The 15,920-nt window shown below is 48.5% G+C and overlaps 1 protein-coding gene across 1 annotated transcript; it reads right to left on the minus strand.

Moving 5' to 3' along the window:
• Window positions 1-1,030: 1,030 nt before the first annotated feature.
• On the minus strand, window positions 1,031-15,861 carry SF3A1 (splicing factor 3a subunit 1). The gene is made up of 16 exons (XM_059485394.1): window positions 15,720-15,861; window positions 13,631-13,743; window positions 12,376-12,580; window positions 10,346-10,603; window positions 9,417-9,491; window positions 8,730-8,880; window positions 7,711-7,904; window positions 7,017-7,134; window positions 6,736-6,921; window positions 6,329-6,450; window positions 5,902-6,144; window positions 4,785-4,995; window positions 3,930-4,084; window positions 2,914-3,015; window positions 2,692-2,763; window positions 1,031-1,680 (listed from the first exon to the last, which is right to left on the minus strand). Exons 1-16 carry the CDS (start codon window positions 15,783-15,785, stop codon window positions 1,579-1,581), a joined length of 2,373 nt encoding a protein of 790 aa, XP_059341377.1. The 5' UTR covers window positions 15,786-15,861; the 3' UTR covers window positions 1,031-1,578.
• Window positions 15,862-15,920: the final 59 nt, after the last annotated feature.

The following is a 15,920-nucleotide window of genomic DNA, read 5'->3' on the forward strand; positions in this document are numbered from 1 at the left end:
TTGGCTGGAACTGTTAGGGAGAGCACGGAGGGAACAGCTCCCACCAGGAGGTCCTGGTGCCCAGCACAGCAGGAGGAGGAACACAGGGTGACCTTCAGCACAGCCCAGCCCAGCCCAGCCCCGGATACAAACACAACTTCTCCATTTCAGAGCTCCCTTGGCAGTTTTGTTCTATCCGCTCTGGAAAACCCCGCTCACTGCCTGTTTTCTCCAGGACTGCACCTATTGTCTGCTGCTGGAGAGAGAAGGGAAGTGATTATCCTGCCTTCCTGCAGGGCAGGAGCAGCCTGCACCCACCATCCAGGCATTCCTGCAGCAGGGAGGGGAGCAGGCTGTGACAGGGACATGTGGGGACCTGTTACAGACAACAGCTGGACACGGTGGCCAGGGAACACCTGGGCTGGGCCAGTGCCAGCCACCTTCCCCACAGGCACAGGGCTTCCTCCTGAGCCCAGGGGAGCACAGCAGAGGCAGGAGGATGCAGGCTCTTCCCTCCTGCTTCATCCCTCTCTCCCCTCCTGAGCATGGAATAAGGTAAACAGGATGTTCCTATACTGCCTGACCATGACTACAAATATATATAATAATAAGTGTATGGCTTTGGGTTTTACCCAGAAAAACAGAGGTACCCAAATTCCAGACACCTGGCTCTTCCTGGGCACCTCATTCCATGGATTAACTTTGCTGGGTTGTGTTTCTATCAAATGCTGACTGAAGGCCCAGGAATCATCTGTTTTCCAGACCCAGATGCTCTCCAGGACCAAGAGATTCCAGCTGCAGGATATAATTGTTAAATCACATTTTCCAATAAAATTCTTGCTAAGTTCAGAGTATTTTCCCCCCCTCACACATAAGCATTCCTTCAGGAATGACTGAGGAACACCAGGGAAACCTAAACAAGCCCCTTTTCTTGTGGCTTTTCCCAGAAATTAAGAGGATTTCCTATTGTAAACTGCTTAATTACAAATCCTGGTGTATTTCCCCATCCGGGTGCTCCGAAACCAGGCACGTCCCCATTAAAAACCCCAAATCCAAGGAAGGAGAGCTCCAAGTTTATTAAAACAAATCACAGGCTGTCCAGAGCAGACCCAGACCTCCTTTATCACAGGAACAGCAACACAATCTCATGCCAAGGGAGAAAAAAATTCTAACTCAGGGTCCACACAAGATCCAAGACAGGGAAAGAACAAGAACAAGGAGGTTAATAAGTGTGTGGAGAAGAAGTTTTCAATTAGCAGGAGGTTAAATGAAGCAGTGAGTGCTGAGGGCAGACAGATGATGCTCCTGGCCACCATAAATCCCTCAAAGATGGATCTAAACTAAGCTGGGCATTACCTTGATGATGTCTTTTCCCAAGGGGATTCAAGGGACAGCCTGCACTCAAGCAAAGCATCGATCACTACAGACTATGCACTACTCTGACACATTTTGGGGCTCCATCAGTGGGGGTCAGAGTCTCTCTGTTCAAACTACTGCTGGGGGGCAGTGGATGCAGCCCCCAAAAGGCCAGAATGGAAACAGGGCTGGGAGGGTTGGGGTTACAACAGGGACACGTTACATCTCAGGACTCCACACCTCCTATTTCTTCCTGCCTCCTCTCTCTTTGAGTGCCAGGTGAATCAGAGAGCCACTGGTCATGTTGTAATAAGCCAGGGAGTTGGAATCCTTGATGAAGATGCCCTGAGGGGAGGAGAAAAGGATAAAAAAAAAACACACAAAAGAGCAGTCAGAGCACAAACCTCAGTGTTGCCTTCCCACAGAATCCCACCCAGATCTCAACCCTCCTGGCTGTGCCCTCAGAGCAGGGGATGAGAGGACACTGCAAGCTTTGAAGCCCCCAGAGAGATTCCTGTGTCCAAGGTGGACACTGGAGGTGGGTATAGAATCTTAGAATGGTTTGGGACCCTAAAGATCCCCCATCTACCCCCCTTGCCATGGGCAGGGAGTCTTTCCTCTAAACCAGCCAATATAGACAACGTGGCTCCTACAACACACAGATAAAGAGTCACCACAATGGGAGTTACCCAGGTTCCACTCTCCCCCCACCTTTTTTATTTTCCCTTAAAAATAATCAGCTCAGCTCCCTTTCTTGTTAAGGGTTAACAGAGTATCTGCCCACAGATGAACTCTGAGGAGACAAGTGCACAAAGTTCACTGCTTAGGCAGCAGGTTATGCCTGCCTGGGCACATGCATGACTGGAAATAAGTCATTAAAAAGGAACGGGGCTTTTCTCACAGCTCTGGCTCCCAGAGGAAGAGAGAGAAGAGAGAGTGAGCCCTTCCCTTCCCTGTTCTGGAGAGAGCCTTCCCTGAGCTGCCAGAGTTCCAAAGCTCGCCCACCTCCCTGAGCACACAGCAGAGCTGTGGGAGCAGGCTGCTGCAGTTAAATGTCAAAAAAAAAAACCACCAAAACAACAAACTCTAATAAAACAAGAGGCTGATTTCAGAGAAAGCCACACCAAGTTTGGAGGACTCATCTGCAGCAGCAACAATGTGAAAATCCACTGATTTAATCACCTGTCCTGCTGTAACAGAGGGCAGATCTGTCACAGCTGTGCAGGAAAAACATTCCCTTTGCTCTTCCAGTAGCTCAGAGTGCATTAAATTATACATTATAATTTTTATTTTTAAAAAGGTCATGTGAGAGAATGCACTGAAGAAACAACCAGCACTTGAAGACCTTATACTCACCTCATACTGCAGCTTCTGCTTCCCAGCTGGCATCCCTGTGGCCTCGTGGATCTTAACCTTTATCACAGACACCTGGGGGGATCAAAGGGCTCCTTCAGAGCTTTGTCCCAGTCCTGCTCCCCAGCCCACGGGGCTGCAGTGTGGGGAGCAGGCTGAGCTCCCAGCTGCTGCTCTGACAGGCAGCACATGGAGCAGGGCAGGGCAGGGGGATGAGCTACATGCCTGGTCTGAGAGGGGCAGGGTGAACACCAGCACTTGGCCATTCAGCTTCCATTCTGTCTTGTCCTGCATGTTGGGAACCTGGACTTTGACCGTGACCGGGCCCTATGGGAAAACACAGATAAAGGCTCTCAGGGCTGTGATAACACAGCTCCAGACTGAGTGTTCATTTCCATATCTTGGTTCCTCAGTAAACACACTCAAATGTGTTTACAAGTTACTCCACTGCTCCCACAATAAAACATTTGGTTGGATTTCTCCTCCTTTTGTGTGCCATCTATCAAGCACCACACACACTGATGGTGTCACAGGTGAGGGTGTGAAGCACTGAGACAGCTTCCCTGTGCACATGAAACCACAGAATCAGATTGGTTTGGGTTGGAAAGGACCTTAAAGTCCATCCATTCCCACACCCTGCCATGGCCACAGGACACCTTCCATGATCCCAGGGTGCTCCAAGCCCCATCCAACCAAGGACGGGGCAGCCACAGCTTCTCTGACCCTGTGCCAGGGAACAATTCCTTCCCAGTATCCCACCTAAACCTTCTTTTTTATTTTAAATATTCCCAGAAAAAGCATACAGCCCTTCCTAAGGATTTAAAGCTCCTCCTGTGGCACTGGCACTCCTCAGGAAGGAAGGGAGGCTCACATTTAGCTCACCTTGTTATGGAATACACCACATTACACCCCACTATCATGCTGGCACTGATACTCTAATCTCTTTGCATCTCCAGCTTAGCCCTCCTCTCTTGAAAAGCTCATTAGCAACTTTAGTTCTTCTCTGCATTATAACCTACCTCTTGCTGCCCTTAATTACAGAAGAGCATTATCCCACCCTGTGTAGCTCTTCCCAATAAGGGACAAAGGAGTTTGGTTTGCTCAGGAATGACAAGAGAAAGGAGACACCCCATGAAATCCCTTTCTTGCCAGGTATTTTTGCCCCTCTGTGCATGGAATTGGCTTTGCAGCCCCTTTGGAGCTGGAGTGGAGCCGCCCATGACTCTGAGCCACACATGTACCTTGTTCCTGCGCAGAAATTCCTCCTCTGGAATCAGGCTGTCCTCACTCTTCAGTTTCTTGGAGACTGGCTCATCCTCCATGGGTGGCGGGGGGTGCACGGGAGGCATCGGCGCCGGGGACGGCACCGGAGCCACGGGAGGAGCAGGGACAAAGGCTGCAATGGATGGGGACACACAGCACAACCCACAGTCACCCCCTGAGTGCACAGCAAACACCCCCTCACAACAAAAACCCTTTGAGCAGAGCAGCATAGGCTGAAAATAAATGCCACAATACATGGAGGAAGTTACAACCAACAGCAACATGCAAACTTCAAACATTCAGAGAGCTCTTATATTGGGAAGCATTCCAGGAAGAGATAACAAGGCATGAGAGCTTCCTGCAGATCTTGCAGAAAAAGAACACGCTCTCAGTTTGGCAGGCAGCGGTGCCAGCTCCTCCAGTTAGGGAAGAAAAGAAGATGAAAAAAAGGAAGAATTGCTTCTTACATCATGCTTTTTAACTTCAAAGCACCTAATGAGGAAAAGGGCCAGCAAACAGCTTTTCCTCAGCAGCAGCAGCTTCTGTAAGGAGCTGTGACACCCACTGAGGTGCTGGCAGCTTCTCTTTACTTTGCATTCTTAATTTTCACCCGGGCAGGCTCCTGGGGCCACAGGACTCCCTGCACTCTATGGTGCAGGAAGAGCCTTGAGCCCAAAAGCAGGACTAGGTAAGCCATACCAAACACCCCCAAACTCTTAACAACACAACTTAGTGCCAGTTACACAGCAGAACCAGGGAACAGGGGGAAAAGGCTCCAAACCAAAGCCCACCCTAAAGGAATTACCCAACAACTCCCCACGGAAGGCACTGACCTGTGGGGACGATCATGGGCGGCGGGCGGGGGCTCATGATGGGGGGCGCAGAGGGGGGCATGGGCACCACGTTGATGCGGGGGGTGTGGATGATGGGGGGCATGGGGGTGGCTATGACAGAGCCCGGGGGCAGCCGCACCACGGACGTCATGGGGGGGCGCGGCATGACGGGCACTGCAGAAACCACGGCGGCACGGACAGGAGGAGGCATCTGGGGAGAGAGGGTGAGGCTGCTCAGCAGGAATGCCCAGGGCTGCCCACAGCCCCTGTTAAAGTAACAGGGAAACACAGAACCACGGGTTCTGCTGTATAAAACTTGCAGAGAGCCTTGTGGCCCCACCATATGGGCAACGCAAGCTGCTCTGAACAGGCACAGAAACCTCATTAACAGATTAAAGGGGTCCTCCTTCCCTCCCCGCTGTGGGATCAGATCTCCAGGCACTTAATTCCTTTGCTAAATTGCTGTTTGGGACTCACAGCAAATCCCTTCTTGTTGCTTTGATTTTTTAAGATTTTCCCAAGGTTTCTGATGTTAACATTTTTGTAGCGAACTTCTTTACACACTTTCTGTAAATAACTCATTGTTTTGCATTCTTTCATAAAAAAGGAGAAAATTGATAGACTGTTAGTTTGTCTAGTGTCCTTGGAGAGGTGGCATTGTCACCTTCCAATCTGCTGTCACTTTTGGAAAACTATAAATGTTAGAGTCAGAAAATAAACTTCTCTTTTTTCTTCCCTTTGAAAACAGCGGTGTGTGCTTCTGCTCTTTCATGTCCTATAGCAACACTTCTTACCTTGGGCTGCTTTTGTCCAACATCACTCTACACCAACAAAGGCCCCCAGCCATCCCTTTCTTAGCGATATTCTCTGCCTCCTAAATCCCACTGCCCAGCTGATCCCAGACTTTTTGATACCTCTAAGGTAAAAACTCCACCTAAGTATGATATTCCATTTTTAACAGCAAGTTCAATAAGGTTCTTCTAATATTTCCAAACTACTCTTAAACCACAAACTTCCCACAACATCATCTTCCATGCTAGCACCCATGACCTCCATCAGGACCACTCCTAATTAACTACAGCCCGAGTAAATGGCTTCTGAGAGCCCAAGAACTCACGGTGGGTGGGCGAGGTACAGATGTGATGGGCTGGGCACTGGCAGGGGGGTTGGAGGCTGAGGAAGGAGGGGGTGGCTGGGGTATCTCGTTGGGTTTGCTGGGCCCAATCTTCTCCTTGCTGTCATCCTCTGGCACCAGTCCCTTGGCCTTGTGGATGGCTTCAATTTGCTCTTGCAGAGTGATATTGGCCTGGGCAGCCTGCTGTGTGCGGGCCATGCTGCCCGAGTGGCCATCCCAGGTCACCTGAGAGAGTAAAATAAATCAAATTAACCCAACCTGGCCAGACTGCAAAGAAATCCAGAGAGCAGCTTGATAGAAAGAAAAACAATTCAGGACTCTCATGTCTCTGAGCATTCACAATGCTACAGGGACCTACTATAAAAACAATTCCAACCAATTGAACACAAATTCCCAATTTCTACTCTACCTTCTCCTCTGGTTTCTGGATCTCTTCTTCACCAATCTTTTTACCAATGGCAGTCTCCTCTACACCAAAGATATCAGTACGACGCTCTGCCAGCTGCTTCAGGCTGCTCTCAATATCCAAACCTGAGGGAAAAAGAGCAATTCTTATCTCAAGGAATATAACAAAACTTCTTACTGATCTATTAGCTGATACCTAGTGGCTGAGTGATGCTCTTTTCACACAGAGTACTCTGAGTCAGAAGGGACCACAAGGCAACTTTCTGTTTTTTTGGAAAGATACTGCCCATCAACAGCTGACAAGCACTCCCATCTCATTCTCCCAGAAAGGGCATCACACAGAGAGCTCCATTCCAGATGGTGCTGCTCAGGGGGGCAGTGAGGGGCTGTGCAGTCAGTGCTCAGGCTGACCTGGGGCATAGACCTCGTCATCACTCTGCTTCTCCCGGATGGATCGGTCGCGCTGCTCCAGCCAGCGGGGATCCAGCAGCCCAATCCTCATGTGCTCCTGCATTTTACTGGCAGGAATCTTTTCTCCAGTGATGGGAGACACCAGGTACTCATCCGGAGCCGGGGCGGGTGGCAATGGTTTTGAGGCTAGGAGAAGAAAACCACAGCGTTGGTTCAGGCTAGAAACAAATGGTTTGGGATTGTTCAGGAAGAAATAAAGGTGGGTTTTCAGTTTGATTTACCTTTGGGGTCGTAATCCTTCCGCACAATGACCTGGTCTGGTGTTGGGGGGAGTGGGGGTGGCATCGGGGTTTCTGGAGGAGGAGGAACTTTCTGACCTTCATCTTCATCATCTGACCCCTTATTGAAAAGGAAACAAAAATCACAACCAAGTTCCAGTGGTCAAATTCTTTTGAGACATCCTACACAGTGCTTAAGAACAGATTTATGCAGCTTCAAAGCAACGGAGCTGTTTTGGACACCTATGGCACAGTGGTTCCTCTGGACCATGATTCAGAAATTCAGCAGCCCCAGAAGAGGAAGCAAATATTCCTCAGCTTCCACATTACAGCAGCCCTGTGCACAGGGGCTCACAGTTAACCACACTCTTGTTCCCTGTTACCAGAAAAACAGCTTACAGTGGGCAGAGGCTAAGATGAGTCATCTGTCAGTGCTCCAGACTCTGGGCACAAAATAGCCTGAAAGACTCAAAACCACAGAAATATAAAATCCACACCACTGGGTGTCAAGATTACTGGATTTCTCTCTTGGAAAACATTAAAAAAACAACCTTATTCCAGCAGTAACAGGTTGCTTGGAGATGTCATCAGAGAGAAATTTCATTTCCTCAAGAAACTGAAGAATTATTTACAGTGAAAGTGGGGACCATTATAAACCACATGAACTTCAGGGGACAAAATCCTATTGTCCAGTTACCTCATCCATATCCTGCACTTGTGTGTCCTGATCCAGCTGGGCTGGAGGCTCATCTGTTTTCTCTTGCTTTTCATCTTCCTCATCTGATTCCACCTCCATCTCCACCTCCTCACTTTCCCCAAACTTCTCATAACGCTCTTGGATCAGGATTCGAGCTCCCAGCTCTTCTGGAGTGGTGGGAGGAGGGAAATTCCCTACAAAGCAGAAAACAGAGCTTCTGTTTCTCTATCCCATTACATTACTCAGCACACACTGACAGAAATACCAATTCTTCAACAGAAAGCAGTGGCAACAAAATCCTTGGCAGCTGGAAGATAAGGAAGGGAATGGATGGAGTCTGTACAAACACCAGCATGACACATGAAGATAAAGTGACTTATAAATGGAAGCACAACTAGAAAGTGGGACAAGCTCTGGTATCCTGGTGGAATTGGAGAAGTGGACACTACTGCAGTCCTGGACTTCCTTCAAGGAGAACATCAGTGACTCCAGAGAAAAACAACAGCCTTGTGTCGCAGACATCTTTTATGAAAAATCCTTTCCTTAAGATTTTCCCTCCTGAGAAGCTGGGAGGCCTCAGGAACAAAATGTAAACAATGGTTATCTGCTGCTGTGGAATGCAACAGGTGCATCTGTGATTGATCTCATGGGGTTGTTTCTAATTAATGGTCAATCACAGTCAGCTGGCTTGGACTCTGTCTGAGACACAAGCCTTTGTTATAATTTTTTCTTTTTCTCTTCTTAGCCAGCCTTCTGATGAAATCCTTTCTTCTATTCTTTTAGTACAGTTTCAATATAATATATATCATAAAATAATAAATCAAGCCTTCTGAAACATGGAGTCAGATCCTGGTCTCTTCCCTCATCCTCAGACCCCTATGAACACCATCACAGCCCTGCAAAATGTCACTGTAAGGCTTTTCCCTTCAACTCTGAAGGATAAAAATACTGCAAACCCCAATGTCTGCCTAAAAATGGCACTTCAGGACACATTTCCTGACAACATTTAACATCAGTACCTTGCTCATTGGGCTGGAAGTCAACTGTTTCCACAACCACAAAGTCGTGCCAGTCAATCTGGGCATAAGCAACGCGCTCCTTCTCCTTCTCCTCCTCCTCCTTCTTTCTCTCTCGCTCCTGGAACTTGGCCCACTCCACTCTGTAATAGACCTGCAGGAGCAGACAGAGCCTGGTGTCAGACAAGGAACAGAACAGCCATCCCACTGCTGGGTTGCAGTGAAATGAAAGGAACAACAGCTGGAGCAATGTCAGGCTGAGCTCAGGGCAAGGTTCTTCCCCCAGAGGGTGCTGGCACTGCCCAGGCTGCCCAGGGAATGGGCACGGCCCCGAGGCTGCCAGAGCTCCAGGAGCCTTTGGGCAGCACTGCCAGGGATGGACAGGGTGGGGTTGTTGGGGGTCTGGGCAGGGTGCTGGGATCCTTCCCACTCAGGATATTCCAGGATTCTGCTCTGTAAGCACTTGGAAATGGGCTTGTGCAGTATCTCTGTGCTGCCACAAACTACCCCCAATAGCAGCACCAGCTGCAGCTTAAGGCAACTCTGAGCCTCCTGTACTTGAGTGACAGCAAGTGACACAGCCATTTTATTCTCTATTTGCTGCCAACAAGCCAAAAACACGCAAAAAGAAAAAATTCAAAACGTAGCCAAAATGCTTCAGCATTTTTTCAATTTTTTTTTCTAGAATACCTGATCCAGGACTTCCTTGGGATTTTCAGCCTCCTTCTTGAGCTTGAGGAGCAAGCCCTTTGGTGGGATCAAGATCTGAAACACATTTTGCATGACAGTTGGTGACAGGTCTTTATTTCCAATTTTTATTATCATTATATTACATTATATTATACATAAATAAAATAAATAAATATTATATATTTATATATTACATTATATAATATATAATAATATTATATATTATTATTGTATAAAATTATTATAGAATATAATTATATAATACAATATATTCTTATATAAACTTCCAATTATTATTATATGAATATTTATATAATGATGTATAAACATACATATTCTTATATTCTATTAGAATATATTATACTATATTAGAATATACTATACTATATTAGAATATACTATATTATACTATACTATATCATATTATATAATATCATATAATACCATATCATACCATATTATATTATACTATATTATACTATATTATACTCTACTATATTATACTCTACTATACTCTACTATACTATATTATACTATATTATATTATATTATACTATACTTATATTATATTATATTATACTATACTTATATTATATTATATTATATTATATTATATTATATTATATTATATTATATTATATTATATTATATTATATTATATTATATTATATTATATTATATTATATTATATTATCTTCCAATTATTCTCCAGGTTTAAAAAAAAAAGAAAACAAACTTTATTGAGATGACAATAGTGTGTGGTACATTTAGGTGAGAGCCCACTGTGTTCAGCACAATATCCTCTCTGAAGAATAGGATTTCAAGGCTGGATTCCTGGATATTTCCAGCCTGGCTGCTTTGTAGGGCTCCATCAGCCCTCTGAACTCCAGGGAAGGAATCCCCTGCCTGGAGCACCTTTGTGGAAGTACCTTTGTGTACTGCTCCACCAGCTTGGTGAAGTAGTTGAAGAGGCTGTGCTGGGGGCGCAGGAAATCAAACTGGTAATTCCTCTGCTCCTTCTGCATGAGCTGGGTGAGGAACTGCCGCCCGTTGCGCGCCACAAACTGCGCCGTGAGCTTCACCACGTCCAGGTCGAAGGCCGAGATGGACGGAGGGTCCGCGATGAACTCGAACTCGGGCGGGGGCTCCTTGGGAACCACGGTCTCCTGGATCACCTGGGCCTGCACCTGCAGGGACAGCACACAGCCCTGTCACCTCCTGGGCTGCCTTGGCAGGCTGGGCTAGAACAGAGCCGCTCAGTGTCGGAGCTCAGTGCATCCCTCTGGGTGTCCAGAGTTGCCAGGACCCTGCCAGGGGGCTCAGAGACCCTGGCACACAGCCCAGAGCACCTGTGGGTTTGATTGTGACCCATGGAGCAAACTCCCAGCTTTGTATGAAGACCTGAAAGCCACAGAAGTTCAAGTAGTGTAATAACAAAATTATCACTAGGTGAAAAAGTAGATTTTGGGGTTTTTAGAACAGGGGTTTTGGGGACAAGATGGAGGGACTTGGGCATGTCCAGCCTTTCTTCTTCTTCTTCTCTACCTCCATCTTCTGCTGTGATGTTGGCACTTTGGGATTGGTTTAGAGTAGAAGCTCACTGTCTAACATAGGTGATAGGTATGGGGAAGTAACTGTAAACATGTTATACACAGCTTGTATATAAAGCGATAACACTGCCCTGGGGCAGGCAGAGTGCCTGGAACTGTCCTGCTGAGGGGACCTTGGCTGGACAGGAGAAAAATTTTTCTAGATAAGATACAATAAACAACTCTGAGACTGAGAACTGAAGAGCTCCAACTCATTCTTCAAATGTGCGGGCCGAAACAGAGACTGTTCACGTGTCTCAGGGCTGCAATAAACTGTGAACTCCTGAGAACACAGAGCTAAAGGATAAAGTAGGGATTTTTCCCACCTTGGGCAGCACAACTCAAAATGGCCACAAAACAGACAACAGGTCAAGGGGTCTCTCACTTTTATAAATTTTGCTCCATTTGATATTGGAGCTAATTGTCCAATTACAGCTTTAGCCCATAAAGTCTCATCCTTCTTGTTTTCTCTCTTCAGGCCCCTGTGTTTGTGATCTTGGGCCAGAGATTTGGATCATTTGTCCCTGGTCCCCAGCTAGAGAAGGAATTGTTTTGTCTCCCTGCTCTGTGAAGAGAGCTCACCATCCATAATATGAAGCTTAGACTTACACACTAAAGCAGAACATAATCTGAAAAATACAAAAGCTAAAACCTGAGGCATCACCTGCAAGGAACAGTCACCAAACACTCAGGAGAATATTTTTTTTCCTCCAGCTGCTGCAGGAAAGCAATGCCAGTTGCCATCCTGGCAGGTGCAAGGATAAGAAATCATCAGGTATAATTTAATACTATTAAAAATGTTGTTCCAACAGCAAACAAATCTGGAATGTATCAGGCCTTTGCTACAGGCCTCCCAGGGCCAGCAGTGTGGCTGCTGGCCATGCCAAGCATGGAAAAGCCCTGGATTCACTCCATGCCCTTTTCCCACCCAGAATGTTTAAAGGCACACCTGAACAAGGTGAGCAGCATTTTGTACCCCAAGTTTTAAGGGGAGGTTGATCCTTCTGCAAAACTGCACGCAACAAGGCCAAACAGAACTCCAAAGGACTCCCAAGGCTTGCCTCTGTCACATTCCAAGTGATCCCCAGTGTAAGTACTTTGTAAGTCAAACAGAGCTAACTTAATTAACATGGACCAATTAAACTGTATTTGGCAGTTTCAAACAGCTTTCAGTTAACAGCAGCTGGGAGATGCACATCTGCATCAAAACAAAGCCCCAGACACTCAACTCCAAGCCTGTCACTGCTGGCATTTTGACAGCTGAACAACCAACTACTCCTTGACTTTCAAGCTTCCTCCTCAACCCCAGGCTGTGACACCACTCCAAAGTGACCAAACTCTTCCCCAGAGGGATGAAAAGGAACCCTCACCTTCTGAGGGAGCTGCTGCTGGGCACTCTGCTGCTGCTGCATGACCTTGGGGATGGCAGCTGAGGGCTCCTGGGCTTTGCCCTCCTTGAACTCGCTGACCTTGTGCCGGTAGTAGGCATGGTAGGGGTCGTTGGGGTTCAGGAAGTTGAACTTGGGGTTATTTATTTCATTCTGACGAATTCGGGCTTCAAATTCTGGGCCATTTCTGGGGAGCAAGAAGAAAAATTGTTCAGATCATCAACTCAGTGGTAAAGGTTTCTTTCAGACTAGGACATGCTGAGGCACCAGCCCTTGGAGATCATTTTCTCTCTCTCATGTGAGGAGTTTTTCTCTCTGTAGCTGGACACACACAGGTTGGATGCAATTGTCCCTTAATTCTGTCTTTAATGTGAATATTAAAAATTCACACTCACAACTGCTCCACAGTTGTGTCTGCACTCAAAGGCCATTTCCACCACTGACTGAACTTTACAGCTATGAAGCATGAAGTTGACAAGTTACTATATCAATTTTATCTGCTCTATTAACAAGTTCTCAAGACTAATTTCAGTTCCAGAAGGATCATATAAGGGAAAAAAAGCAGTAAACATCAGCCAGTGCAGGGACTGAGCAGCCCAGAGTGCTGCATTCAGGAGCCCCAGCCCAGGTGACACCCCCTCCTCCCACCTGAAGCACGAGCCAGCTATTTCAGGGCAGTCTGAGAAAACTCCCAGCTGCCACAGGGTGTTCCTCTTCAATCCTCTGGATATCTCCCAGCCTCATTTAGACATTCCACCTCCTCCAAAAGAGGAGGGCTCTGCAATCCCAAGGGATAAACACAGTCCCTTATGCTCAGAAGCAGCCAACACTCCTTGGCAGCACTTTGGAGATGAATTACACAATAAGGGTTTGACTGGAGCAGGTTTACTAATTCTCTGAAACCAAACCCCACCACATTTTAGCACTAAAACACATCCAAGGCTCCCTTTGCACCTGGAATTTGGTTTCCCCTTCAGATCATTCACAACAGGCCCTATTACCCAGTTATGGCAGCACCCACTGCACATTTGAACAAGGATTTTATTTATTTACTACCAGTTTCTCCAGCAAAGGGTGTCTTACACCCCCTTCAGTAGAATATTGTTGTTTCTTTTCCAATTCTTAAAATCCTTCATGCAAAACCACTAAACTGGGACCTGTTGCAGCTTCTAGGGCTGCACTGAGCAGCAGGAGGATGAAAATGCCAGGAGCAAGAGACACCAGCAGTGCCACTCACCTGGCTACAAAGCTGGCAGTCTTGTCCACAATGTTCCTGACCTCTGGGGGAGGGTAAATGATCCCCACCACAGGCTTGGCTGGGGCTGCCTCCTCTTTAGGCTCCTCTTCTGGCTGTAATAAAGATAAATTCATTGCAAAAGGTGAAGGGGTGTCAGGATCAGGCATTCCAAACACTCCCAATGGCACACAGGAACCTTCATCCATCCTCCTCCTCCTCCTCAGCACTGAGCTGGCTGAAGAACCTGGATCATCCACCCCACCAATTCCCTGGATTCTCAGGGGCAGCAGGACAAGGAAGGTGCCTCCATGGGAAGCACAACAATTTTCCTGTCTCAGCCTTGACCCCAGGGCTGTATTTAAATGCTGAGCCAGGAGTCTCCAGTAACATTTCCAGCAATAATTCATCATTCCTCACCAGCTGTGGAAGTTCTGTATCCTCCCAGGGGCCTGTGGGACCTGAATTATAAACTACACATTAAATAAATCACAGCTTTTAATGCCAGTGTGGCTGCAACAGAAGCTGTTTTGAAGAGAAATTCTCCAACAGAATGTTTTTCTGATGTTACAGGAGGATCCAAACTAAAATCCCAGAACCTTCACTGTGGATGGTTCTGTAAAACCAAGAGCTGCCTTTGCAGGACACTAAAGATGCTGCTCCTCCTTCCTCACCAGGCAGCTTCCAAGAAAAGCTGTTATAAACCAGCTCAGATCTGCTGGAAATGTTTATAATCCTAACAGGGACAGTCAGGAATAACTTAAAATCCAGGGATAACTTAAAACCCATGGAGGATCCAAGCCAGAGAATGATCTCAGGGCAAACTGGCCCCTGGCAGTGCCCAAGGCCGGGCTGGGCAGGGCTGGGACACCTGGGACAGTGGGAGGTGTCCCTGCCTGGCAGGGGTGGCACTGGATGGGCTTTAATGTCCCTCCCAGTGCAAACCATTCCATAAACAGGACCCTAACAAAGTGTGTTAAGAGAAAGGCACCAGGAACATTTCTAGTTTTCCTTCCCACTCCCTCAGAACATCATCTTGGGGAGCTGAAGGATGGGGCAGCATCACACTCGAGATATTTTATTCAACAGTGATGCCAAGCTGCCTTGGCAACCTCTGTGCATAAAAGCCACTGGGTTTTTAGGGGGAATAACAACTTTCCAAGGCTCTCAGTGAGAGCAGCTCCCTGTCAGCCCCAAGAGTGCTGATGCTGCTGTGTGAGAGTCAGGACAGCAGCTCCAGCCCTGTGGGAGCTGAATCCCCATCTCAGGAATGCAGGAGGAATGAACATTCCCATCTCAGGCTGCAAAGAACATGAAATGGCCAAGGGAGAAAGGATCCGGGAGGGAGCTGGGACACACAGCCCTGCCATGCTTCAATCCTTCCTCACATCATTCCTGCAGCCAGGGCAGCTCCCACAGCCCCTGGGAACTGCCAGGGAAGGACTCAGCTCCTGCCCAGCCCCAGCAGGATCCAAGGAATGCTGGAATGGTTTGGATGGGAAGGCAACCTGGAGCTCATCTCACCCCTGCCATGGCAGGGACACCTCCCACTGTCCCAGGGTGTCCCAGCCCCAGTGTCCAGCCTGGCCTTGGGCACTGCCAGGGATCCAGGGGCAGCCCCAGCTGCTCTGGGCACCCTGTGCCAGGGCCTGCCCACCCTGCCAGGGAACAATTCCCAATTCCCAATATCCCATCCATCCCTGCCATCTGGCACTGGGAGCCATTCCCTGTGTCCTGTCCCTCCATCCCTTGTCCCCAGTCCCTCTCCAGCTCTCCTGGAGCCCCTTCAGGCCCTGCAAGGGGCTCTGAGCTCTCCCTGGAGCCTTCTCCTCCCCAGGTGAGCACCCCCAGCTCTCCCAGCCTGGCTCAGAGCAGAGGGGCTCCATGGCCTCTCTCCAGCCGCTCCAGGTCCCTCCTGTGCCGTCCCAGGGCTGGGGCCGCTCTGCAGTGGGGTCTCACCGGAGCGGGGCACGGGGGTCACTGCAGTGCTCCGGATCAAACCGCAGCTCCCTCAGCCCAGCCCGGCCCGGTCCGTGAGGGCCCCGCTCCCCCCTCACGGTTCGCGCCATTCCCGCTCCCTCCCCTCCCTCACCGGTTTGCTCTCGGCGGGGGGCGCGGGCTGCGCCGGGGGCACAGCCTGCACGGGTCCGGCGGGCATGGCGGGGCCGGGGCCGGGGGCTCCGCGCCGGGCGGGGCGGATCGAGGGCCGGGCGGGGCTGGGGCCGGAGCGGCGGCGGCGGCGGCACCGACTGGGGCGAAATGGCGGCGGCGGGCGCTCTGCCGCGCGTGCGCG

Source organism: Ammospiza nelsoni, chromosome 18 (genome assembly GCF_027579445.1).
Source record: "Ammospiza nelsoni isolate bAmmNel1 chromosome 18, bAmmNel1.pri, whole genome shotgun sequence".
Taxonomy (NCBI): Eukaryota; Metazoa; Chordata; class Aves; order Passeriformes; family Passerellidae; genus Ammospiza; species Ammospiza nelsoni.